At 43.2% G+C, this 26,481-nt stretch overlaps 1 protein-coding gene across 3 annotated transcripts in view; it reads left to right on the top strand.

The window, feature by feature from the left end:
* PPP1R42 (protein phosphatase 1 regulatory subunit 42) overlaps positions 1-8,679 on the top strand; it is a 133,973-nt gene extending 125,294 nt beyond the window's left edge. For all 3 annotated transcript variants that reach the window (XM_030190167.1, XM_030190165.1, XM_030190166.1), the window contains one exon: positions 7,688-8,679. In XM_030190167.1, coding sequence (XP_030046027.1) covers positions 7,688-7,772 — 85 coding nt within the window. In that variant the 3' untranslated portion in view covers positions 7,773-8,679. The remainder of the gene's footprint in view (positions 1-7,687) is intronic.
* Positions 8,680-26,481: the final 17,802 nt, after the last annotated feature.

The raw sequence follows: 26,481 nt of genomic DNA, 5'->3' as shown, positions 1-26,481 counted from the left end.
CTTTGTGTCACCTTCACTGTGTTTGCCTGCTTGTATTGACCTGTGCGGAATTCCTTTGTTCTTCTGTGCCTTTCGGTCCAACGAGGCCAGACAATTGTCTTTCTGGATCAGTGAGAGGATGGTTCCTAATGAGTGCCTGCAGAACTTCAGTCTTAGGATGCATTTGTTGAGGTGTTGGAGGTCCAGGATGGGTCTGAATCTGTCTGTCTTCTTGAGGATGAAGAAATAGCGGGAGTAGAACCCCTGGTTGTGTTCTGCTGTGGGAACTGGTTCTCTGGCTCCTGCCAAGTGAATGAGGTGGATCTGGGAGGTTTTATGTTTGGGGGGGGGAGGTCAGGGTGGTGGGAGTGGAACTTGATCCGATACCCTCGTTGTATGATGCTGAGGACCCATTTTTCTGATATGATTAGTTTCCAGGATTCATCGAAAAAAGAGAGGTGCCCCCCCCCCCCCCCACACACACAGGTGGGAATACTGTCTGTGTGGAGTCAAAAGCTGGGGCCTGCTTTGGAGTTAGGGGTGGGGGTCAATTTTTTATTTTTTTTCATTGCCTGTGCTGGAAGGTGGTGCTGTATGCTTGCAGTTTTTGGCAGTGGGACTGCCACTTTGAGGGGTCATCGTAACACCTTATTGTGTGATGGCTTCTGCAGTATTGGCTAGTGTAATATCTTCTTAATGGGGTAGACTGCACCAGCCATCTGTGGAGAGAGTTTGCAAGGTAGTGCAGTGGTCCTTCAGAGTGTTGACTGTTTCTTTGACCTTGTCCCTAAACAGATTCTCCCAGAGCAAGGGGCATCAGCAAGGCATTCATGTGTGTTCTCTCAGAGTCACAAGGCCTTCTGCCATGCCATGTGTCTCGTAATGGCTACGCCATCTGTGCGGTCGGAGATCTCAAAAGCATCAGTGGCTCTGATCATGTGTTTTCCACACTCTTCCAAGACCTGGAGGATGGGGGAGATGAGGGGTTTTGTGTCCAGTGGGAGAGAAGACAGGGCCTCTTTGATCTTCTTCAAGAGATCATCATTATAGAGGAAGAGGTGAACATCAATTTTGACGTTCAGCATGGTCTCGTGGTACACCTTTTTCTTAATGGTGTCCAGGGTTTTTAGTTCTTTTCCCGGAGGGTCACTGGCATGGGTCTTAGAGCAACTGGCCTTTTTGAGAGCTGATTCCACAATGATGGATTGGTGGGGCAGATATGGCTTGTCAAATCCCGGTACTTTAGGTCAAGCCTTTTTGAGCCAGCAGAGCCAGAGAAAGGAGTCTGCCAAATTCTCTCACGGCTGTCCAAGAGTAGGTTATGAACTGGCATCACCATTAATGATTTTGGAGTGTCCAGGTACTTTAGGATGCCCAGTGTCTTGCTGCACTGGGCCTGGGTCTCCGCCATGGAGAGTGAGAGATTGGTGGACACTTTTTGAAGTCCTCTGGAGGAGGGGTTTGTTGAGGTGCAATGGGTGCCAGGTCCATGAGGATGCCTGACGGGTCCTGGGGCATTGTGGAGTGGAAGTCTTCCACATCTGAGGAGGAGTGGTCCAGGAAGAGGGCTTCACTGTCATGGTCTGAGGGGTAGTCCTCTGAATTGGAAGGTTGTAGGGGGGTGGCCCTGTATGACCGGGTCATCATGGTTCATGTTTTCCTGCTAGGCTTGTGGTGCTGTTGCCAGTATATGGAGCAGTGTAATGAGCTGGCTGAAGAGGTCTAGAAGCTGTTGGTGTGGTGTGATGCTTGCTGTTTGGAGGTGAGGTGGCCCTTTGGAACTGATAGCTTGCTCCAGCGGCTCCCAGAGGTCCTGGTAGGGTGGGGCCCCAGGAGGATCTGGAGTTGTGGCAGCAGTGTGTCTGTCTCTCCCTTGGAGGTGATTAGAAGAAGGAGGAAGACGAAGCCATGCTGTGGTATTTTCTGCACTCGATGTATCTGAAAGGGCTGTAGAAAACAGAGGGGGTTTGTCTCCTCTTTGTCTTGCCGGCTCCTGGGCTATCTGATAGCTTGCTTCAGCAGCTTCTAGCTGTCCTGGTAGGGTGGGGCCCCAGGAGGGTCTGCAATTGTGGCAGCAGTGTGCCTGTCTCTCCCTTGGAGGTGATTGAAAGGAGGAGGAGGAGGTGGAAGCCATGCTATGGTATTTTCTGCAAATGCATCTGAAAGGGCTGTAGAAAATAGAGGGTTTTTTCTCCTTTTTGTCTTGCCAGCTCCTGGGCTGTCTGTACAATTTTCAGCAGTGCAGCGAGCCCTGGTGTTTGGGGTGTGTTGGCCCTTTGAGGGGGTGGAGTCCACTGAGATCCCAGTGTTGTAAGCGCAGAGGGTGCAGTAGAGCACCGGGTGATGTCCCGCTGCGTGCAATATGCAGGCCCGGAAGTGGCTGTTCTGCCATTCTGGTCCCCGTTAGACTTGCTTCGGGGTCATGCAGGTATGCAGTTGGCATCAGGGCCGGAGTGGGCATGGGGCCATACAGACTTGGAGGTGGAGTCAGAGCTTGTGCAGAAATACAGAGTTTAGCCTTGCTGAGGAAGCTGCAGGACCTCCTCCAGGTAAGCCTAGGGTAGATGGGGCTCATTCAAGGGGGGTGTCTCAACGAGCGGGCCTCATTCTCCAATGGAACCGGAGCAGGTGGCATGGCACTGACAAACATGGAAGGTTGCTCTTGGAAGAGAGGAAAAAATTTCCTTCTTTTTTTCTTGGAGGTCTTCTGCGGGAGCTTCTTTGTTTGCTTAATGAGGAAGTCTTTTAGTGTGTGTAGTCTGTATTTTCAGGCCCTCTGCAACATTTGTAGGCAGAGTGGGCAGGCACCTATGAGGTGAGCTGTGCCCAGGCAGTGCACACATACCTCGGGTGCAGTGGCATTCCTAGGTCGGTTGCCACCCAGGGCAGATTGCCGGTGCGCACACCTCCCGGCACATCACTTTCACTCCCACCCGGCGCATTACCTTGAACCTCCCCAGCGCATTGCTCTTACCTCCTGGGGGTGCTGGGAGCAGTCGCATGGGTGTCGGCTCTGCTGATTCCCTACCCCAGACAGGAAGTAACATCAGAGGGAGCAGGGAACCGGCGGAGCCAACAGGCATGCGGCTGCTCCCTGCACCCCCTTGCAGCGTGCACCCGTAGCGGACCGCTCTCACTACCCCGCCCTCGGTACGCCAATGCATCAGCAGTGCTCATCTTTGTAGCACAGCTCAGGCATTTCTTGAAACCTGGCTTTGCTGTGCTGGAGGCCTTCTGTACAGGGTCGGTCATTACTGATTTCTTTGGCGTGAGAAGGACAGTGGAAAATTCTAACCATTGTGCAGGGCAGATAAGGTAAACTGAGGAGGAAGGAGCACACACAGGGACATATAAAGGGGGCAGCCCATGCTTGCTCATAAGGAGCTTTTCAAAAGGCTTCCTCTGAGCTCTGGGAGAGCATGATCCGTTCTGGGGCTCGTTGGATGATGTCACCAGTGTATGGCTCACTCATTCTGCTTGTCCATGGAAAAGAGTTTAACCCCTGTTACCAGTTTAAAGTGAAGGTTTATGAGGAGAAGGGGCTTGAACTCTGGTTAACATGTTCATGTTGCAGCAATTAGCTAAGAAATGTTTAGTGCTGATTATTGTGCACATACTTTATTGTTCAGACTGTGGAGCATAAAGAGTTTTAAGATTAATCCTCCAGTGTTGGAAGCTCACCTGAGGAATTTCACCTCTTAGAATTTTGAAATTTGTGCAGGTTTTTGCTATTAGAGGGTGGGTGGATAAGTATAAAGGAAAGTCCAGTCTGTGGCCAATGCGTTCCTCGTAAGGCAATCTGGAGATGGATGCACTGAACAATAAAGAGGCAGCTTTGTGTTTTTGCTACTGGAAAACAGGTCTATTTGAGGAATACCTCAATCCCCCCAAAAACATCCTATATGGTGTGGTGGTCTAGGGACCATTTGCAAGGCCGAAGTCTGCAGATCTTCACTGCTATATGGTTATGATTGTCTGGTGTGTGTGTGGCTTAAATTTGTGCTGCTTCCAGTGGCGCACCTAGGTTGACTGCCATCCAGGGCGTGTCAGTGCTACACCCCCCCCCCGGTGCATCAAACCCCTTCCCCTCTCAGCGCATCATCCACCTCACCCTCCTCCAAAGTGCATCGTCCTCACCACCTGGGGGTACACGGAGCAGTCACCCGGCTGTTGGCTCCGCCAGTCCTTCCCCAGAACAGGAACTAACAGAGGGGGCAGGGAACCAGCAGAGCTGACAGCTGCGTGACTGCTCTGTGCACTCCCTTGCTGCTTGCACCCGGGGTTGACCTCCCCCATCACCCCGCTCTTGGTACGCTAGAGGCTGCTTCACAATGCAGCCACCAACAATCTGCATCTCATTTCTTGAGATAAAACATGGCAACTTGACTGTCCATCTGAGTTAATTCTAATCAATCCTGAAGAAAAAGGCCAAACTCTTAATGAAGTCAAAGATTGCCCTGAGCTTCAGATGTTTGTTATGGAACATTCAATTTGGTTTTAACCGGGCACCCTGCCTCAGTTGAGAACTGAGATGGGCTTCCCAAATAATGTGAGAAAAATCTATTTTGAGAATGCATATATGGCTCTGGTGATGCAAAAAGTGACATTTTTGTTTAGGTTGAGTTTGGATGTTCACTACTGTAGCATGGTCCAAAGTGAAGGTGATAGATGAAGTATGATAGATGAAGGTTGAGTAGGCTGATTCCATTGGAATTTGAGGTTTCACTGTGGCCTTTGCATGTATGACCTAGGATCTGCAGGCAGGTTCTGGTTATAATTATTGAGGAACACGTCGCTTAAAATACAGTTGGATTTGTCTGACTATGTGGGAGTATTAGATACGCTACTGTGTTTTTCACTGTCGGCTAGCATTGTTCGTTTGTCTTTTTTGAGTCTGTCTTCGAGAGCATTTGAGTATTTGGACCCCTGAGGCAGGCGTTGTTATGCCAAAACATGGCCTGCGTTGGGTTTTTATGACTAAAGGACTTTCGATTGTTCCAGGCTTGGAAACCCTGTTATGCCTTTTTCTTCTGCTGTTTGTGTACTCTTGAACCTTCTCTTTTGTTATCTACTGTTCTTTTTTAGCCATCACAAAACTTGTCATGCTGCCATGTGACACTGTTGTACATGACATGTGGTTAGCGTTGCAGTCCTTGTTTTATGGCGGGTTCCACCATGTGGACCTTAATAAAGTTAAGGAACTAACATAGCTTAATGCCTCTTTTATGCCTTCCCTGTTCCCACAACCTCATTCTACCTGAATGGGATAGAGAGCTCTTGAAGGAGCCCCTCCTAAGGGCTGGAACGCCAACCATCTGGCCTTTTCTCACTCCTCAGCTGGAGAGTCACCAGTGCGTGGCTGACTCATTCTGCTTGTCCATGGAGAAAGTTAACAGAGGTTCTCCGTGGACAGCAGGATAGGTCAGCTGCAAACCACCACCCCCCAACCTCCCCTATGGATGATGCCACAGTACCAAGCTAGGAACACCTGAGGGTGAAGGAGCACACAGGGACACATATAGGTGGCAGCCTACGCATACTCAGAGGGAGCTTTTCAAAAGGCTTCCTCTGAGCTCAGGGAAAGCATGATCCATTCCAGGGCTCATTGGATGACATCATCAGTGTGTAGCTGACTTATCCTGCTATCTATGGAGAACCTGTTACAGGTAAGTAACAACTTTTTCTTCCATAACTTTGTTTCAGACTCACAATCTTTCTATGCTCATGCACTTCCCTGCTCAGTGATTCTCTTGTCATTACCAGGGTTAAATCCCACCTTTCAAGGACTACATGTAAACTCCTGCTGGCTTTTTCCCTTCATAAGAACAACTTACTTTCCCTTGCCAACTTCCTCTGCCCTGTATCTTCTCTGCAGCACTCGAGGGATTAGCTTCTTCTAAGCCCTCCTTCCTCTGTGTGTGTAAACAGAACACTTTTAAAGATACTTAGGAGCCAATGCAGAAAGCGTGCTGTATTAGCAACGTCCAATTAAACTGGTTCTAGGTAGTTTAGCGTTCACGTTATTCAGCAAGTATTGCACAGAGGGGTTCTACGTCAATTTTACCTTTCTAAGTAGCAGCCAATGATAATCCTATTCAAATGTATTACAATGAACTGATTAGTATTAAAATGAGCATTCTGAGTGATGCACAGCCATTTCTGAGTGATGCATAGAAAGAAGCACCTATCTTTAACGTTGTGAAATTTTCCAGCAGGTCTGAAGCTGTCGTAGCATGATAGCGACTTCTCAGTGGAGCAGTCTGCTGTCAAATTTTAATAGTATTTGCACGTGTGTTAAATATGTCATGTGCGTGTGTCCCACACATAACAGCACTGTGAAAAAATTGTCACGAAACAAAAAAAAAAGGCTGAAGCACATTATGAAGGCGCTTCCATGTGAAAAAAGCTACACCAGCTTTTATACATGCAGATATAAACAATAAACTCCCCTGTCTGTGAAAGTTGTCGTGGAACCTTACAAAAATAAACTGTAAAGAAGTTGTCATTGAAGGCTGAAACACCTTGTGGAGTCATGGCACATGCACACGCAGTTGTAGGGTTTTTTTTTTTCTTGGGCATGCGTATAGCATCGATGCTTAGTTCTATGCATGCACTAGGCGCTTTCCCTACCGAGCTGCTTGTTGAAATTGCGTGCAGCTCATTTACATGCGATTTCCTTTGAGCATCACTTTCTATTTCAAAATTGGTAACTTCAACTACAGATCTAAACACAAGGGGTTTTTTTTTAGCATCGGCCCCTTAGTTTCCGATCTTCTTCAGGCTGTACTTTACTTTCCCACTGCCTTTGCCCCTGTGCACCTTCCTGGGAATTAGTGTTTCCTCCAAGCCCTCTTCCCGCTGTGCAAACAGAGCACCTCCAGTGTATCTGCCAGCTTTTCCCAGCTCTATGCAGACAACACCTACTTCCTGGAGCTGCCTTCTCCCTAAGTCTCCCCTTCCGTCTGCAGGCTGCTATACATCTCCTAGGGCTCTTGCTCCTCTGTGCTTCAAGCTCTCTAATATACTGCTGGCTTTTTGGCAACATCCTTCTGTTTGTTAAATGTCCCATAACCAGCTATCCTTGAATTTTCAGCGGGTCATGGCCAGCCATGTCCTGCTGAAAATGTGCGGTTAGTGGCTAGCCGTAACCGGCCAGCACTGAATATCAGCCTGGCTGGTTAAATTTGAACTGACTAAAAAAAAATCAGATATTCAGTGCCGGTCACTGGAAATGACCTGGCATTGAATATCCAGGCTCAGCGCTGACCACAGGAGTTAGTTGGGCTAACTCCCACGGACTGACTATCAGGCCCATTATCTTTTAACTAAAGCCTCAATCCAGAGGGAGTCTATTAATGTAAAGAACAGAGGATACCATTCATCAGTATGTTAGACAATAAAAGAATGCAATATTCCATCAAGGGAGCAAAGTATACCCTTTGGGTAAAGTTATTCAGTGACTTTAGAACTGTCCAGTTTTGCAGTACCAGTTGATGCAGTATATCAAATATATCAAGAGTAGCTGTGATATGTCATAACTATAACCTCTGTGAACACCTTACGACATATGCATGTGGATTTCCATGAACATGACCTGATACTAAATTTTGAACTGTAGTGTGAAGTATGTGTTCTAGTTGGATTATTTAAATATTAGAGTTAAATGTGATGCATTTATCCTTTTATGACTTTTCTTTTGTTTAAACAGACAGCTGACTTTGAAAAATTCCCAGCACGCGCTGCCAGGACAAGAGGTGCCTGAGCCTCACCGCCTCAGTCAAGTTGCTCAGTGACCACAGATTGACGGCAGCAGCACTTTTCTGTTCATTGTGGGTTTACTGGAACAAAAGAGCAGGACCAAACTGGAGACGACTTTTGACATTTTTGAATGTTGAATGTATAACATTTGAAAAGATGTAACTTAAGTCTGGGTCTTTAGTCCCTTCCCCCTATTTTAAAGTTTTGAAATAACAGATTAAGACAGTTTTCTGTGTTTTATTTTTGGAACTCCATAACCATAGATGAAAATTATCAGCCATAATTGCTAAAGGAGGAGATTACTATTTTAAATTATATTTAAAACTAATCTTTCTTTTCAGTTGAGTACTACAACTTACCCCACTCCCATCCTTCCACTATGAAGTACCTTTCATGTTCATTGCTATCACTTCTGGCATGGATATTTTACTGTTATGTGATCAAATTTCATGTTTGTAAAGAAATGCCTGTCTACTTCTGTTATCAAGTTTAACTTACTGTGAACTTCAAAGCTGCTGTTGTAGCATCTTTATAGGAGTGTTAAATATTGTGAACCTGTTCAATCATTCTGTGGGTATGAAAATGCTATCATACAAGAAATAACAAGGGCAAACAATCACAGTTCATCCAGACCTACTAATCACTGCTAATTTAGGCCCCAATGCTAACAAGCAATTGCGGGTGCTAGAGGCCATTAGCACTAGACTAGCCCCGTATTTGCTCATGCGGAATGTTGAAAGCTGACGAGCGCGTGAACGAATGAGCTCACTGGCTCACAGCGCAGTCAGCTTGCAAGTGTTTGCTGATGAGGTCTTTACATATTCCTCTTCAATGTTCAACAGACAGCACGCCAAACAAGGGCGCTCTTCCCACTGTAAACCCTACACCAACTTGGAGCTGGCAGCGCTATAGAAATGCTAAGTAGTAGTAGTAGTTTGGGCAGATGACTTGATGGACACCACCCATATTCCTTCACTACTACTACTTAACATTTCTAAAGCGCTACTAGGGTTACGCAGCGCTGTACAGTTTAACATAGAAAGACAGTCCCTGCTCAAGGAGCTTACAATCTAAAGGACAAATGTACAGTCAGTCAAATAGGGCAGTCAAATTGGGGCAGTCTAGATTTCCTGAATAGGTATAAAGGTTAGGTGCCGAAAGCAACATTGAAGTATGTGGCTCTGCTAGCCACATACTAAAGTCACAAGAAGGTTAGTTTGGTTTCCCTGAGTGCCTAAAATAAATTTGCAAACAGAGGGCCCCTTTTACCAAGCTGCAGCAAAAGGGGGCCTACCCTGGTGTCGGCGTGTGTTTTTCACACGTGCCGAGGCCCCCTTTTACTACAGCAGGTAAAAGGGAAGTCTCTCTTTCCTGCAGGAAATGGCCATGCGGCAAGTAAAGCACTTGCCGTGCGGCCATTTCGGGGATGGATGGCGGTAAGGGCTCCCGCACTAACCCGGAAGTAACTGGGCAGTGCGCAACACTGCCCAATTATTGCCGGGTACACTGTAGCCGGCTATGACAGCGCACTAGGACTTGGAAGCACCGCTGGGCTGCTGTGGTAGCCCAATGGTACTTCCTGTGTAGCGAGCGGTAAGCCCTCATTGGACTTATTGCTGCTTAGTAAATGTGGCCCAGAACTTGGAATTAAATCTTTGGTTTTCAAAGTGTCTGTGCCAGGTCCTATATCTACATCAGCAGTCTAATTAAAAATGTTTTTTATTGCCCACACTAGTATAAGTAGGGAACAGCCCTCTCTCCCAGTAGCAAATTGGAGTTCTCTTTGCCTTTTTCTAGGACGTACCATCTTGGTTGAGTCTCATTAGGCATTAGCTTGCTTGGCACCTCTTCCTCCTCCTTCCCTTCTCCCCTCTGACGTTCTGGGCATGCACTGAAGAGCTGTGCTTAACGCACAGCTCTTCAGTGCATATGCCAGACACTGTTCTCCCACCAACCTCCCTAATGCTCAACACTGTGAACCACTTACATTTGCATCTCAGCGTTGAGCATTAGGGAGTTGTTCTGTTCTGATCCGGCGGTATTACTCTGGCTCTGTTTAGTACAGCGCTGGAGTTTTGAGCATCTGCCCCTTAGTATTTGGGCGTTTCCTTCAGATAACATTCCATATTCTTCCTATATGCAACATCCCAGTAATCACATTCATATAAAGGAATTCAAGGAAGTTACTGACAAATACTTCTCTTGTAGTGTCTACAAAATCTTCCAAATCTACAGTATACATAGGTGTGTGCAGTGCATTAGAATTGTCCAAATGCTCTTTAAATCTTACATACAGCTTTTCCAGTTCAATTTTTCTGTTTTCAGGTTGCAGTGATCAAGACCTACAAGCTACTGTTTAAAAGAGACATGACAGAGGCAATTAGTAGGGTGGTGGTATTTTCTAACAAATGGAAGTTGTAAATGTGTTTCTTTGTAAATTATTTCAGTTGTATTTAGATCCTAATTAACTGAGATGAGTAAATGAGGTGTTTCTTTCTTGATTCACCTTTTCAGAACTCAGCACTATTGACCACCTGATTTATTTTAACCAATAGGGGCAAATTTACTAAAGCCTAGCATGCGCTAACAGGATTAGCATGTGCTAAATGCCCATTTTATACCAAATTCCATTAGTGTGCTAAGCTTTAGTAAAAGAGCCCCTTGGTCACACAGATTTCTGAGTGGCCAGTCATTGATTCATCTGACCCTTTTGACTTTGTGGTTTTCCACATCCTTCAGGAAAGGTTATTGATATCATCATCCGAAATCAAAAGAGGCCAAGTAAGAGAAGCTGTCATAAACTTTAAGCACCAATACATCCTAAACAGAATAAAATATAAAGCAGCTAGTACTGCTGTTTTAATACAAAGACACCTATAGTGAACAGTAAACTAAATCCATTTCTTTAGAGTTGTTATGGTGAACATCAACCTTTACTGACCAAGAAAATATTGACCGAGTGGAATTAACTGTATGTATTACTTTTGGAGTCTTGTGAATGTATTTATTCTTTTTCTAGCGCTCGTGTTACACTATATTTTTACAGTATAAATTCTCAGAAGGTAATCTGGAAACACTGTCAATTTAACATGTAAACATATACAACTCAAATTAAAAGCATATATGGTCATAAGCATATATTCAGTCAGCTAGTGATCTGGCTATACTGTATCTTTCCTGGGGAAAGAACTGAGAGCACATGTGTTCTTTCTTTGGTGATGGCATGATGTTTGGTATGGCTAGCTGGGGTTTTCCTTGTTTTTTTTTTAATGCATATTATGCAATGTGTTGAATAAAGTGTAGAAATGTACTGACTTTTCTTCTGGGTTTGTTTTCCTTTTAATTTAGGGATTCTTTTACTAAGGTGTACTAACAGATTTAGCACACACTTAACAATTAGTGTGCACTAAATTATAAGATGCCCATAGGAATATAACGGTATCTTATCATATAGCACAGGCTAATGATTAGCATATGCTAAATCTATTAGCGCACCTTAGTAAAAGGACTATGTAATTTCTTATATATCATCTGCAAGCCCAGTAGGTATTTTTCTGTCCCTAGAGAGCTTACAATCTAACCCCCTCTGTTTACAAAGCCGTGTGGCAATGCCGACACAGCCCATTCAAAGTGAATGGGCTGTGTTGGCATTAGCGCACCGGCAGCTGCTAGCACGGCTTTGTAAACGGGGGGGGGGGGGGGGGGGTGGTAAGTTTGTACCTGAGAATCACAAGGAGCTGTAGTGGGATTTGAATTGGGTTCCCCTGGCTCTTATCCTGGTGCTCTTCCACTTCTGCGGTATTTATGGTAGGTGACTGGCCTTCTAATGAAATATGGAGGTGCCTGAACTGCAAAACAACAGTATTGTCTCAGTTAGATATGACCATGTTAAGGCACTAATAAAACAGCATTGCTGAGCTGAGCCTGGTATGCAGAGTCCCTCTCACCACTGCTCTGCCAATAAAGGCCCAGTGTCAGGAACAAACAGCTCAGCTTTCACTATGATGGATTAATCTCCAATTTCCTGATAACTGAATAATGATTAGTTTCCTGTATCATAGGATTATATCAGCTTTTTCAAGGTTTCAAAGCTTGCTCCTAAAATACTGTAGCAATGACATCATTAAAATATTAGTTGATACTTTAAACAATGGCCCATAATTTTTTTCCACTAAAATAAAATATAAAGGGGCCCTTTTACTAAGCCGCGTAAGCGCCTATGCGTGCCCAAAATGCACCAATTCTAAGTTAATGCCCGGCTACCGCGTGGCCCTGGCGGTAATTTCATTTTTGGCATGCGTCCGAAAAATATTTTTTATTTTCTGGTGTGCATCAGCTACGCACACCAAGTGGCATTTGACGCGCATAGGTCATTACCACGTGAGATTTTACCGCTAGGTCAATGACTGGTGGTAAGGTCTCAGATACAAAATGGACTCACGGCACTTTTCATTTTGCCACACATCCATTTTCAGCAAAAAATTTTAAAAAGCCTTTTTTACAGGTGCACTGATAAATGACTCTGCGCGCGCCCAAAACATGCATCTGCACTACCGTGGGCCATTTTTCAGCGCACCTTAGTAAAAGGACCCCATAGTCACAACCTTTCAGGAAACAGGCAGAGAAGATACATGTGAATAGCAAAATCTCCTTTGTATACAGTGCCTTAAATAAATGAAAGCATTTTCCTTTGACCAAATACTGTAGTATCTAAGCACATTTTGTTCCAGTTCCTTTCCGACAGTTCCAGTGTCTGGGATTTGTCTCCTTACTGCTTGTAATGGAAGGTTTAAAGGATTGCTTTTCAACCCTGCTTTGATCGATAATGAACTCTGAAATCTTCTGTCTTTGACCGAAAGTAACTTTCCTTGTAAATACAAAAACAAGTTGGAAGATAAGAATTAATTTGGTATGCAAAGGGAGGATGGTTCTTGTTTTTGGAGGTTCAGCCTGGCCACCTGGACTTCGAAAGCATGTAACCACGTTCCCACAGTATGGTTTGTTTACCTAAAAAGAGAAGCATTCTGTAATTTTCCTCAGCTCTGAATATGAGTTCTAAGCCTTATAAAAAGGGGAGTTTCTTTCGGTAAAACGGGGGCTCATCTGTGAGTGGGATGCGCTGCACAGAGGATCTGTTCCTGGTCAAAGAAGCTCCTGGCTCTTGCTGTGAACCGGGCCCCCCAGCTGATGTTAAGAGCCTGGATGATGTAAGGACCAGTGATGATGTATGTATATTATTGCTTCTTTTCCTGATCTAAGAACTCTTAGCATTGCTTAGATATAGAGACCAGTGATGTAATGATTGTTTATATAGCTAACCATCGTATATATATTAATCATTATAGATTTTAGCACCTCTAATAAATGTTTCATTTATCTAATACGAATCCAAAAGAATCCACAGTAATTATTGAGTAGTCTGTGTTAGTGAGACAGGCTCTAAAGTCATAGCAGTACACTGCTGCTTAATACCTTGGTGGTGGGGCTCCATTCCCCAATCTCATACAGCAAGGAGCCTCATTTGTTAAAGACTGTGTCCACAGATGCAGAACAAGAGCAAAATAAGCACTATAATACCTGTGACTCAGATGTCCCTGGTGGGGATCTAAATGTGGATTTTAATTTTTGCATAGAATTATAGTTTTTAAATCCTTCATTAAACATTATCCACCATAGACCAGCACATATTTGATGAAAATCCATGTGCCCTGCTGTTTGCCAGCCTATTTCTATCCAGAGGAGCACATGTACCTTTTTTGTTTCAGAAACTTGGGAAACTTGTTACGTCCAAACACAGGATAACCAGGGTCTGTTGGCAAATCCAGAGCCACCAAGGGCTGTCATGATGAAGAAATCGCGGTAGCTAGTGCAGGAATCTAACAAATCAATTTACTCTCTCAGAGAAAACCTTTCTACAATTACAAGTACATAAGCATTGCCATACTGGGCCAGACCAAATGTCTTATACCCAGGGGCCCTTTTACTAAGGTGTGCCTACTGTAGGTGGACTGTAAGGTGGACTGCTGTAGTGTAGGCGCGTGCTTTGGGCATGCGCAGATGCATTTTTCAGCGCGCCTGTAAAAAAGGCCTTTTTAAAAAATTTTCCGAAAATGGACGTGCAGCAAAATTAATATTGGCACGCATCTATTTTGGGTCTGAGACCTTACCACCAGCTATTGACTTAATGGTAAGGTCTCATGTGGTAACTGTGTGGTAATCATCTACATGCGTAGAATGACAATTATCGCCTGGTTTCTGCCGTGCGCCAGAAAATAAAAATTATTTTCTAGTGCTTGTAGCAGATGTGCGTAAAAAATGAAATTGCCGCAAGGGCCATGCGGTAGCCAGGCAGTAACTCAAAACTGATATGCTTTGGGCACACATAGGCGCCTATGCAACTTAGTAAAAGGGCCCCCCAGTATCCTGTTTTCAACAGTGTCCAATCCAGGTCAGAAGTACCTGGCAAGATCCCAAAAAAGCAAAAACAGATTTTATGCTTCTTCTCCCAGGAATAAGCAGTGGATTTTCTCAAGTCCATCTTCATAATAGTTTATAACTTTTCTTTTAGGAACCGTGTCCAAACCTTTTACAAACCCTGCTAAGCTAACTGCTTTTACCACATTCTCTGGCAATGAAGTCCAGAGCTTAATTACGCATTGAGGGGCCCTTTTACTAAGCCATGTAGGCACATCCTAAACGTGTCAATTTTGAACTGCCGGTGGCCCGGGCAGTAATTTCATTTTTGTCGTGCATCTGCTACATGCACCGGATAATATTTTTTATTTTCCGGCATGTGGCGCTAACCGAGCGGTAATCAGCACTATACGCGCGCTGACGATTACCGTCCAGTTAATGCATGAGACCTTACTGCTAAGTCAATGGGTGGCAATAAGGTCTCAGGGCCAAAATGGATGTGCGCCAATTTTCATTTTGCCGCACGTCCATTTTCGGTATAAAAAAAAAAGGCCTTTTTTGCAGGTGTGCTGAAAAATGGACCTGCGCATGCCCAATACATGCGTCTACACCAGCGCAGGCCATTTTGCGGCACACGTTAGTAAAAGGACCCCTGAGGGAAGAAACATTTTCTCCAATTTTATTTTTAATTTACTATTTAGTAGCTTCATTGCATGTCCCCTAGTTCTTTTATTTTTGCACAACAGAAGTTGATCCAAATGTGATTTGAGATTTTCAGTCTGTTGTATCTGTATTTAATTTAATATTTACATTTATATGTGGCATTTCCAAGGCTGTTAATATTGCTTTTTCAAACTATCTCATGTTTCCACATATCACTAAGCCTAGTGCCAGCATTCTTTCCTTAGGGCTGACATACAGACATTTTCCTGGAGGTATTGTTTTACAGAATAATTGCGCGTTCAAGTTTGATCAAGGTTTTTCCCCTGGATTCTATATAGCGCTCCTACAGATCTGCACTGAAATTGTTGCGGATTCTGTAACAATTAGTGCCACTCAATTTGCATTAATAAACAAATGAGCACTAATAACAGCGCTTAACAAGCAATAATGAGCACTAATTGACACTGATTAGAATTTAGGTGCACAACTTGCTAAGCGCATTCTGTAATGATATGTGCCAAACATGTAACATGCGCAGGCAAAGAGGGTCGTGGATATTAGCATTTCATGGGCATTCCAAAATCTATGCACCTACTTATAAATATGGTCCAGTGTGCCTAAATCTATGCACCAGGATTTAACACCAATTTGTGACGGTGTAAATGGATTTTATTTATTTATTTATTGCGTTTGTATCCCACATTTTCCCACCTCTTTGCAGGCTCAATGTGGCTTACAATACATCATGGATAGTGGAAATGAGAAGAGAGTAGACATTTGGTGTTGCAGAAGGATTTTGGGTTACATGGTAATGGAATACATGATAGTAATAAAACAGAAGGCATTAATTTACATTTCTGGATATGTGTGAGAGTTTCACATGCTTTGGTCTTTGTGGTATATCTTGTCAAAGAGATGGGTCTTTAGTACTTTACGGAAGTTGGTCAATTCGTAGATCGCTTTCAGGTTACGTGGCAATGCGTTCCAGAATTGCGCGCTCATATAAGAAAAGGTTGATGCGTGCATTAATTTGTACTTTAGACCTTTACAGTTGGGGAAATGAAGATTAAGGAATGTGCGAGAAGATTTTTTAGCATTCCTGGATGGTAGGTCTATCAGGTCTGACATATAGGCTGGGGCATCGCCATGGATGATTTTATGTACCAGGGTACATACTTTAAACATGATGCGTTCTTTGAATGGGAGCCAGTGTAGCTTCTCTCGTAGGGGTTTTGCACTCTCGTATTTTGATTTCCCAAATATGAGTCTGGCTGCCGTGTTCTGGGCTGTTTGGAGTATTTGTTCTTTGCAGCCAGTGTAAAGTGAGTTGCAGTAATCTAGATGACTGAGTACTAATGATTGTACTAGATTGTGGAAGACAGTCCTCGGGAAGAATGGTCTTATTCTTTTTAATTTCCACATTGAGTGGAACATCTTTTTGGTTGTGTTTTTCGCGTGATTCTCAAGTGTTAGGTGCCGATCGATGGTAACTCCAAGGATTTTCAAGGTAACATGTTAAGTTCTGATGCATGTATGCTTGTTAACACCATGCTTACCTTAGCCTTGAAAGTAGTTTTTCCGCACTGGAAAGCTTTGCATCAAGCTACTCATCAAGAATGGTGGAATTTACTATATCAAACTTATAAATTTGAATTGTATCTTGCTAAAAAAAATCACCTTGTTTCGTTTCCTGTAAGGACAAATGTTTGCTTCTGTCCTACTTTTCAGAAACAAAATGAATAGAGTTTTTTTTGCTAGTTGGCTAGTGTTGTGTCATATGCATGAATTTTGCTCTGTGTTAATCCTCACCCTTTCTTTTCTTTTCTTTTCTTTTTTTCTCCCATTGCTGGTAATAATGATTTGTATTCATTGCACTGTATTGCTCCGTATTACCATGTTTATTCGTTTCTGTTAATTTTTTCTCTTTTATCGCAAAACTTAATAAAAATACCAAGACTATAAAAGAATGACTCAGGAAAAAAAAAAGGTTGTTTTAGCTCCAGAAAGACGGATTACTTAAGAATTTGCTCTAGACTGGCTCACTATCCCAAATTGTCTTCTGATAAGTGTGCAGTTCTAAACTGCTGCGAGAACACGTGTGACTGCTTTATCAGGACATAAGTGTGTGGTTTGCACCAGGGACACTGAAAAATAACATTATATGAAGAGATTTATTTAGCTTCATAAGAAACTTAAGATGAGCAGAAAGAAGCTTGGCTAAGATTTTCTTGATGTCTCTTGATACATTTGTAATCCTTTTATTGTGGGGAGCCTGTGTTGAAATGGGACAAGAGAAAACTGAAAACACAGGATCAGCTCACATGTTTAAAAACGGAATCAAAAGGGGAGGGAGAGAACCCCGGTTAACTGAGATTTAATCATTCTTGTAATAGATTGCATTAAGTTTTTGACAAAGTTTTACAATTATTGTATCCCATTCAGTTTGATTCATTCTAAACTCTTAAAGGACAAAAGTAAAATTATGTGTATTTGTTATTTTTCAAATATTTTATCCTTTTGGAGAAGGCAAAAATGAAAAGACTGGGGGAAGGGTGATATAGCTGTTTTACTGAATTAGAAAAAAAAAAAAAAAAACAGACATCCATGAAAACAAAATCTGTGCTTCCTAAAAGGTTACTTAACCTCTGAGCTCAAGATTTAAATTACTACCCTGAAGCAGAATTGTAACCCAACAAAAACAATGTTTAGATAAAGAATTTATTTAAAAGAAAAGGTTTTGCACCTACAGAATAATAATTCCATTCATTAGAAGTACAGACTTTGATATCAAAGTGATTAATTGTGGTTCTTGTAACCATTTCCTCTTTCACATATGATTAAAGTCAGATGGTTTGCTTATCCATTCTCACAGTATTTCAGATTTATTTTAGACCTCTTAGGATTTCTTGTTCTACCCTTATGGTTTTCAAATTATTTAATAAATCAGACTCCAATTCATAGACAAGATTTATAGCTTTGAACACGTTTCTATTCTGCAACCACAAAACATCTCAAGAATTCTAAGGACCCACCATTTCCTAATGTGTTGTTTATAAATGTAATAAGAAAAAGAATTTAAATTTTAAATAATTTTAAATTAGATTTCAAATGATTCTTAAAAATTAGTAATTCATCTTTCACTACCAGTTTGTGCATAGAAAAGCAAAAATTCTTATCTGCTTCCTGCAATTATGCTAATGAGATCCTTGCATTCAAATTATTCTTATTAAAGGCATCAATAAGTCTGACAGGGAATACCAATAAAAAGAACACGGTAAACTAAAAATGACATTTTGCTCAATTTCGAGTATACTGGGGAGGGGAGGGGAGGGGGTTAAATTGGAAAGGATGAAAACCACTTAATAGGACTTTAAGGGCCATAAAGGGCCATAAACTACAAATCTAATGTCTCCCTTTTCTACTTCAAATATGATTCATAATTTAAAATATTATATTTCAAAATATCACATTAAAAACTATAAATTGAAAAAAAATACCTTTCCACATTAATCTTGATTTCCATTTTTACACACTTTTCTGGATACAATCAAGTAATCCATATTCCATTTATGTCATACAAGAGAGTGCAGGTCCAGGAAATCTGTATTATTTTGTAAAACTTAAAAGTGCCAAAATAGATGACAATAGTCCCTTTAAAACAAATGTGACAGGCAGCCTCCCTTACAATACAACATTTCTGGTGCTAAAAGCCCCCCACCTTTTGTGAATCATTCCTAGCTTCTTTGTTAAGAAAGCTCTATGGGTGCAAATCTTGGTTTTGCATACTGCAGGGATGTAATCCGGAGTGAAAACTAGAATGAAGAAGAAAGAAAATGTTAATGCAAATATTATACTGACTCTTAATAAAGCGTGCGCTGCTTCACTTGTGTCATTCCTAAAGTACTTTAAGAGTGGAGGAGTTTAATGTTAGGGCAGTGGGCTGTGAACTAGTAAAGTCAGGGTTCAAATTCTGCCTGTCTGCCGCTGCTTGTGACCTTGAGCAAATCACTTAACCTTGCATTGCCTCAGGTACAAAACTTAGTCCTCTAGGGACAGAGAAAGTACCTGCATATACTAGGTATGGAAACCGCTTTGGTTGCACCCATAGGGAAGTAGTATATCAAACCCAGGACCCTTGCCCTTACTCTTATCCTTAACTTTCCATTACTTTAGTTAGGTACAGATTGGATGAAGCAGCAACCCCATCGCTAAAGTAGACTAAGTGCTGCCAGTAAGATACTTTTAATACGCACATGCATCAAAAAAGGACTGTGACATCTCCATAAAATAATTCCAGGGCCAGAATTCCTAAACTGTGAGAGAAGTGCCTTTATCCTCCAGCTGCAGAAACTCAGGACCATACAGAAGAACCCACATGCTTGAGGGTGAAGATGGTAACTTGAATACAAATTACAACCTCTCCCATGGCAAAAAAAAAAAAAAAAAAGAGAGAAAAAAAATCTTACTTTTGTTCTTTCAATGAGAAGGTGTTAATACAGCAATTCTGCTGCTATAATAAAGAAGGGAAAGGTAAAAAAAAAAAAAAAAAAGCTCTAGATGCACTGGTTCACTATCCTAGTTCACAAAAGAGACATATACAGGATATGAATGAACCCAGCTATAAAATAATATAATGTGAAATGTAGGAAGGACTTCAGTAAGGACTCACCTAAGTCCAAGAGCCACTCATATGAAATTACCTCTGATTTAGCAGGAGTAGTAAGGTTCACTGGCTTTTGTCAAAGCTAATTTGCTTATTTATGACAGGTGGAATGCACGGGGAGGGCTTCCATACCATATAAGGCCTTATATGGTATGGAAGCCCCATCCAGCACATCCCAGGATGCACTGGGCAGGCTACCGCCATTTTGGAGGCGGTGCTGGAAGGAGGAGGGAGTGCTACTCCTTCCTCCAGCTTCAAAAGGTACAAGGGAGGGTTTGGGGCTGCTAGACCACCACAGATGGGAGGGTCGCTAGAACACCAGGCCCTCTCTTCTATTAGGGGGGGGTGGACCTCCAGGCCCCCCCATGTCAGTGTCCAGGGCTTGAGGACACTAGGCCACCAGGTCCTTACCTTTGGGTGGGTGGGGGGGCTGCGAGTCCACTGGACCTCCAGCCCCTTGGAATGTTTGACAGGTCCAGGCTTTTATTTTGACAGCCCAGACCTGTCAAACAAGTGCGAGAAGATTGTGCCTGAGTGCATGCCCAGGCACAATCCTCCCATGGTTTCTCCCAATGATCAATGCTAATAACATGCCTACATTTGCATGTTATTAATGTTGATCATTGGGGTGTTAATTCCCTGTGCTATTCTAGAGCTACTTTTACGGCACTGTTTCAGAACAGCATGAGGAATTGATCATCGGGTCCTTAGTGATGTGCTGTATTGTAAATGGAAGTAAGTCATGTGAAAAGCAATGTATAGAAGCTTTGAAATGCGTGAGTTCTCATTCCTGACATGTCTGGACTAGAAATACATTTCACACTTTACACGCCGACAACATGAAAAAAGCTGGCAAAGCCCAAAACTCATGTCCCTAGAGAGATGCAGCGCTCAGGTGTTTTGCTGCCTCCTTCCTTCTGCCCTCAAACGGTCCCCAGTGCCGAGGACTTTTTCAAATAAAATGCCCTCTTTTTACGACACTGCGCTAGTGTTGAAGCATGCACTGCACTATAAAGTCATGTACAAGAAACCTGAGCAGAATTTACTTTGATCCGGAGACAGGAGATTAGGAGGCATCACACCTCTGTTCAAGGCCTCTAAAAACATAATAAAGCTCTCAAAAGAAAGCTTGTAGAAGAATGGCTATCCTGCCACCTCTCCCCTCACATGGTCCCCCGCACTGAGGACACAGAATTTACTTCAATCTGGAGGCGGTAGATGGTTTACTCTTTTGCTATGAATACTGAAATAAAGATGGATCAGAACAGAGACATCTCATTTTGCCACGGGAAGGTGATCCTTAAGCTTCACTTGCGACACTGAAAAGTGATTGTATTTTAAAATGGTGGTGATTAAAACTTATGGTGACCCCCTCGGCATAGAGAGATTATTATGTGGTCCAGGCTGGTCACGAGCTCCCGGACTTTTATGGAGCACACGTTATGTATGGAACGGGTATCGATAATGTTTTTCGTATTCTCTTTAGAAAAGCACTACCGCTGCTGAGAAGGGGCATTGAGATTGTTAAACTGCATGTGAAAAGCGCAGCCAAAAATATAGCCAAAGATGTGATGGGTCACGTTATCATGGCTGTTATGAATAACAATGCGGAGCAGACTGGCTCGGGACTAGCAGTCATATGAAAAGACCTTAAAAGAAAGAGAAGCAGTCAAATGCTTTTAGAAGGACCACCTGAATCCCTTACAAGAAAGAAACCTAACTATGTAGCAACTCAGAAACCTAAGCGCAAGGCTAAGAAGAGAGCTGATGCTACAGAGCCGGAAGATATATTTTAAGAAACAAAATCATGGCTTTTGTGCATGACAGTTCAGAACAATGTGTTAAATCAGAATTGAACCTCTGTGAGACCTCGGGCGAGGGTTATGGGGTGGGGTGGCCTTGTCAATAACATAACTGGACAAGATTGCAAACATGAAATAAGTGCTTTTATTAACAAATCTGAGAACTTTTCCTTCACAGGCCTAGAAGAAAGGTAAGTCTCTTATCTTCAGAGGAAAACAAAAAAAGGTTTTGGCTGGGCCTGTGGCTAACAGGGCCCAAAACACAATCTATGGCCTGTGACAGCTATGCCCCAAACACAGTTTGTAGTTTCTCTCTTTCTTCGTATTTCCAGGTCTAGCAAACTTTAGAACCAACTCTCTGATCTTGATTTATTTCTTTATTTGTTGCATTTGTATCCTACGTTTTCCCACCAGTTTGCAGGCTCAATGTGGCTTACATTACATTTGCTTTGATGTCATAAGAACATAATAGCCATACTGGGTCAGACCAATGGTCCATCTAGCCCAGTATCCTGTTTCCAACAATGGCCAAACCAGGTCACAAGTACCTGGCAGAAACCCAAATAGTGGCAACATTCCATGCTACCAATCCCATGGCAAGCAGTTGCTTCCCCATGTCTGTCTCAATAGCAGCCTATGGACATTTCCTCCAGGAACTTGTCCAAACCTTTTTTAAATCCAAATACGCTAACCGCAGTTACTACATCCTATGGCAAAGAGTTCTAGAGCTTAACTATTTGTTGAGTGAAAAAATATTTCCTCCTATTTGATTTTAAAGTATTTCTATGTAACTTCCTTGAGTATTCCCTAGTCTTTGTACTTTTGGAACAAGTAAAAAAATTGATTTACATCTACTCGTTCTACTCCACTCGGGATTTTGTAGACCTCAATATATCTCCCTCATCTGTCTCTTTTCCAAGCTGAAGAGACCTATCCTCTTTAGCCTTTACTCATATGAGAGGAGTTCCATCCCTTTTATCATTTTGGTCATTCTTCTTTGAACCTTTTCTAATTCTGCTATATCTTTTTTGAGATATGGTGACCAGAACTGAACGCAATACTCAAGGTAAGGTTGCACCATGGAGCGATGCAGAAGCATTTCACTCTGCAGCTCCTCAGTACCTCACCACTCTTATCTCTCCCTACACTCCTCCCCAGGAACTCCGTTCACTCGGTAAATCTCTCTTATCTGTATCCTTCTCTTCCACCGCTAACTCCAGACTCCGTTCCTTTTATCTTGCTGCACTATAAGCCTGGAATAGACTTCCTGAACCAGTATGTCACGCTCCATCTCTGGCCATCTTCAAATCTAAGCTAAAAGCCTACCTTTTTGATGCTGCTTTTTTTTTTTTAATATCTTTATTGGAGCTCTCATCAATACAACCAAAAATAAAGAAACAGACTGCATCCACAACCTGCAAGTGGGAAAAGCAGTCAGCATCATATAACATTTGGTAACACACAATAACATAACATATAATCACATTTATTGTTAGTCCACACATCTGAGACCTCCAGCCACAGTTTTCTATTTTCACCCTCTCCCCCCTCCCACCTACCCTCCCCCCGCCCTTAATGAGACCTCTGAGGTGAAACAACCCATCTCCTTCCACCTACCAGATACCCTTAACATGAAATAAAATAAACAAACAACATACCATGACATTACAACCTTATATGGTAACATTATAAAGCAACACTGTAGTATAACATTGTAGTATAACATTATAGTGCACCCTTATAGCACAACATTAGTACCCCCTTGGCAAAGCATCAGAAGCATTTCCCCAAACTAAATGAATATGCTTACTAAATCTTCTCAGGCATTGAGGAGCAAGCTACGCTCCCGGTGGGTAAGTTGAGACCAATATGGTTCCCATATGCTCTGAAAAGATTTCCACTGTGCTTCAGTCCTATTAGATACCACTTGTCACTCAAATAGCACTAATTCAAACAGAAACTTTTTCCACATAGCTATTTGAGGAGCCCTTTGCATGCGCCACTGCACCAATATTACCTTTTTCGCTAACAGAGCTTTTGCCAAAAACAGATGTTGTGCCACAGACTCTACCTGCAACCTCCTGTCTTGAAACAGAAAACCTACCGGATGACTCATCACCTGCCTCCCTAGACAGCCTGACAGGAACCTCTGGACCCCCTCCCAGAACCCCTGTGTCTTACCACAAGCCCAATACATATGTCCCAAAGAAGCGTTGTCTAAACCACATGGGGCATCTACCTGATTCTGCAAAACCATCTCTAAAAGCCCTCCAGGGAGCAATATGCATTTGTAGAAGAAATTTATACTCCTGCTCTCTATGTAGTTCATTGATAGATGTTTTTACTATATTCTCAAGAAACGTTTGGAGCACCCCAACATCAACACTACTCTTTAAATCCTCCATCCAGGCCTCCGCCACTCCCTGTAAAGAGACCGCCGGTCGAACCTCATAGAGCGCTCTAACTTAATTGGATAGTCGAGGATGCGCTCTATCCTCTAGCTGCAGACCCTCCATAACCCGCTGCTCCAAGCTGCTCCAAGCTGGGCTTTTGGCAGGCAAGAGATATGGAGGGGCATAATTGAACGAAAACGCCTATCTCCATGGGCGTTTATCTCCAAGAACGGGTCCGTGAAGGGGCGGACCGAACCGTATTTTGGGAAAAAATAGACGCCCATGTTTTATTCAACGATGTGTGAGCTGGGCGTTTTTGTTTTTCAGCGATAATGGAAAATGAAAGCGCCCAGCTCAAAAACGAATAAATCCAAGGCATTTGTTCATGGGAGGGGCCAGGATTCGTAGTGCACTGGTCCCCCTCACATGCCAGGACACCAACCGGGCACCCTAGGGGGCACTTTTACAAAAACAAACAAAAAGGTAAAAGAGCTCCCAGGTGCATAGCACCCTTCCCTTGTGTGTTGAGCCCCCCAAATCCCCCTCAAAACCCACTGCCCACAAGTCTACACCATTACTATAGCCCTAAGGGGTGAAGGGAGGCACCTACATGTGGGTACAGTGGGTTTGGGGGGGGGGTTGGACGACTAATAAGCATTAAGCAGCACAATTGTAACAGGTAGGGGGGATGGGCCTGGGTCCACCTGCCTGAAGTCCACTGCACCCCCTAACAACTCCTCCAGTGACCTGCATACTGCTGTCAGGGAGCTGGGTATGACATTTGAGGGTGAAAATAAAAAGTTGAGAAACTTCATTTTTTGTGGTGGGAGGGGGTTAGTGACCACTGGGGGAGTCAGGGGAGGTCATCCCCGATTCCCTCCAGTGGTCATCTGGTCATTTAGGGCACTTTTTGGGGCCTTATTCGTGAAAAAACAGGGTCCAGGAAAAGTGTCCTAAATTCTAGCTAAAAACGCATACTTTTTTCCCATTATCGGTGAAATGCGCCCATCTCTGTTCGTCAGATAACCACGCCCCATTTCCGCCTTCGCCACACCTCTGACACGCCCCCATCAACTTTGTCCGCATCCGCGACGGATTGCAGTTGAAAACGTCCAAAAATCGGCTTTCGATTATACCGCTTTATTCGTTTTTCTCATTCGATTATAAGCAGGATAGTGTCGCACTTGTAAAAACATGAATATATCAGAGCCCTTCCAGCCATATCTCTCACACAAAGTCGAAAAGGAGAGCATTTTCCCTTCCACATCAAGCAAGTCACCCACCCACCCGCCGACCTCTCACTGCAGGGGGGTGCTGACCTCTGGAGGGCACCTACCGTTTTCTGAGGTCAGCTCACTTGCAAAATGTTTTACCTGAAGCTGTGATTCTCCTCTCTCCCCTGCCCTCCCCTCTTCGACCACAGTGCTCACTGAGGCAGGCAGGCTCTCCTGAAGTTGTTTGAAAGAATACAACCAGTGCTATTTATGTCTTTGGTGTGGGACGAACTCATCATTCAGGGTGAGCTTGAACAGCATTCAAATTAAAGAGAACAGCCAGTTTTGGAGGGAGGTGTGCAAGTGAGACTGGGGAGAAATAAAAACTAAATAGTGTAATTGTTAAAATCTGTAAGTGGTTCAAAGTTTTTGGGTTTTTTTTCTCTGAGCTTGAACACTGAGAGGAGGGCATAACTGCAATGATGTTTGCATAATTATCAGGTAACCCGATAGCTACAGCTAAAAGCCATTTCATTGGCTGATGGTTCCAACAGTAGTTTCAGAGGAAGTTTAGCTGAGGTAGTGTAGAAGAGCTGGTAAGTGAAAATCTGATTGTTTTTTTTGGTGTTTGTTTTTATATAAAAGATTCTCCTTGGATAGGGAAGAGTCTGTTATATGTGAAAATATATTTTGCTTTAATTAAATTGCTAAACTTTAGAGTCAGAGACTTATCAATGATCAGAAAAAGAAAGTCACCAGACAACAAAGGTAGAGAAAAATCATTTTATTTTCATTTTAGTGTTTGGAATATGTCCACTTTGAGAATTTACATCTGCTATCTTATTTTGCAATGTATAGCAATTTGTTTCTAAGAATATTGCTGACAATTCCTGTCAGTGTGGCAAGTGGTGAGCGATCATTTTCACAGTTAAAAATCATAAAAAACTAGTAAAAAATGCCAGTTTCAAAAGGGAAGGAAATGGGCGCTAGCAAGGCCACCCCCCACCCTCCCTCGCTGTTCCAGACTCTGCAGTCCCTCCGTTTTCACCCTCCCTTTCCGCGACCCAGTCGACCCCCCTTCTTGGCGAAAACCGTCCCCCGCCGCCGTCCAGTACCTGTGCTGACGGGGGACCCCAACCCCCATCAGCCGAAGTCCTGTGCTGGCCTTTGAGGCGTTGCTTCTTCAATGATTTTGTGTCCAAGTTGCTCTGCGTGCATCTGACATCAGACGCACCAGTGGCGTAGGAAGGGGGCGGGAGGGGGGCACCAGAGACCCTAGGCACGGCCCTGTTTAAACGTATAACTGCAAGTGCTATACTCTTAATAAGATATAAGTATTTACATTACTGATTTGCCAACAATATTCACATTATTGAATTGATGAGAAGATTGAAGTGATATTTGAAAGTATTCAAACTTACTAGAAAATATACAAATAAGATAATAACATCTTTGAATATCTATTTTCCCTGTTTCAATTTGTTCAGAAGGAATGGATCCTAAGGAGCTTAGCCGAGATTGGGTGGCAGAGCTGGTGGCGGGAGGCGGGGATGGTGCTGGGCAGACTTATACGGTCTGTGCCAGAGCCGGTGGTG

The sequence above is a fragment of the Microcaecilia unicolor genome, chromosome 1, assembly GCF_901765095.1.
Source record: "Microcaecilia unicolor chromosome 1, aMicUni1.1, whole genome shotgun sequence".
Lineage (NCBI taxonomy): Eukaryota > Metazoa > Chordata > Amphibia > Gymnophiona > Siphonopidae > Microcaecilia > Microcaecilia unicolor.
The sequence above is the reverse complement of the archived record's forward strand: the minus strand, read 5'-3'. Positions and strand labels throughout refer to the sequence as shown.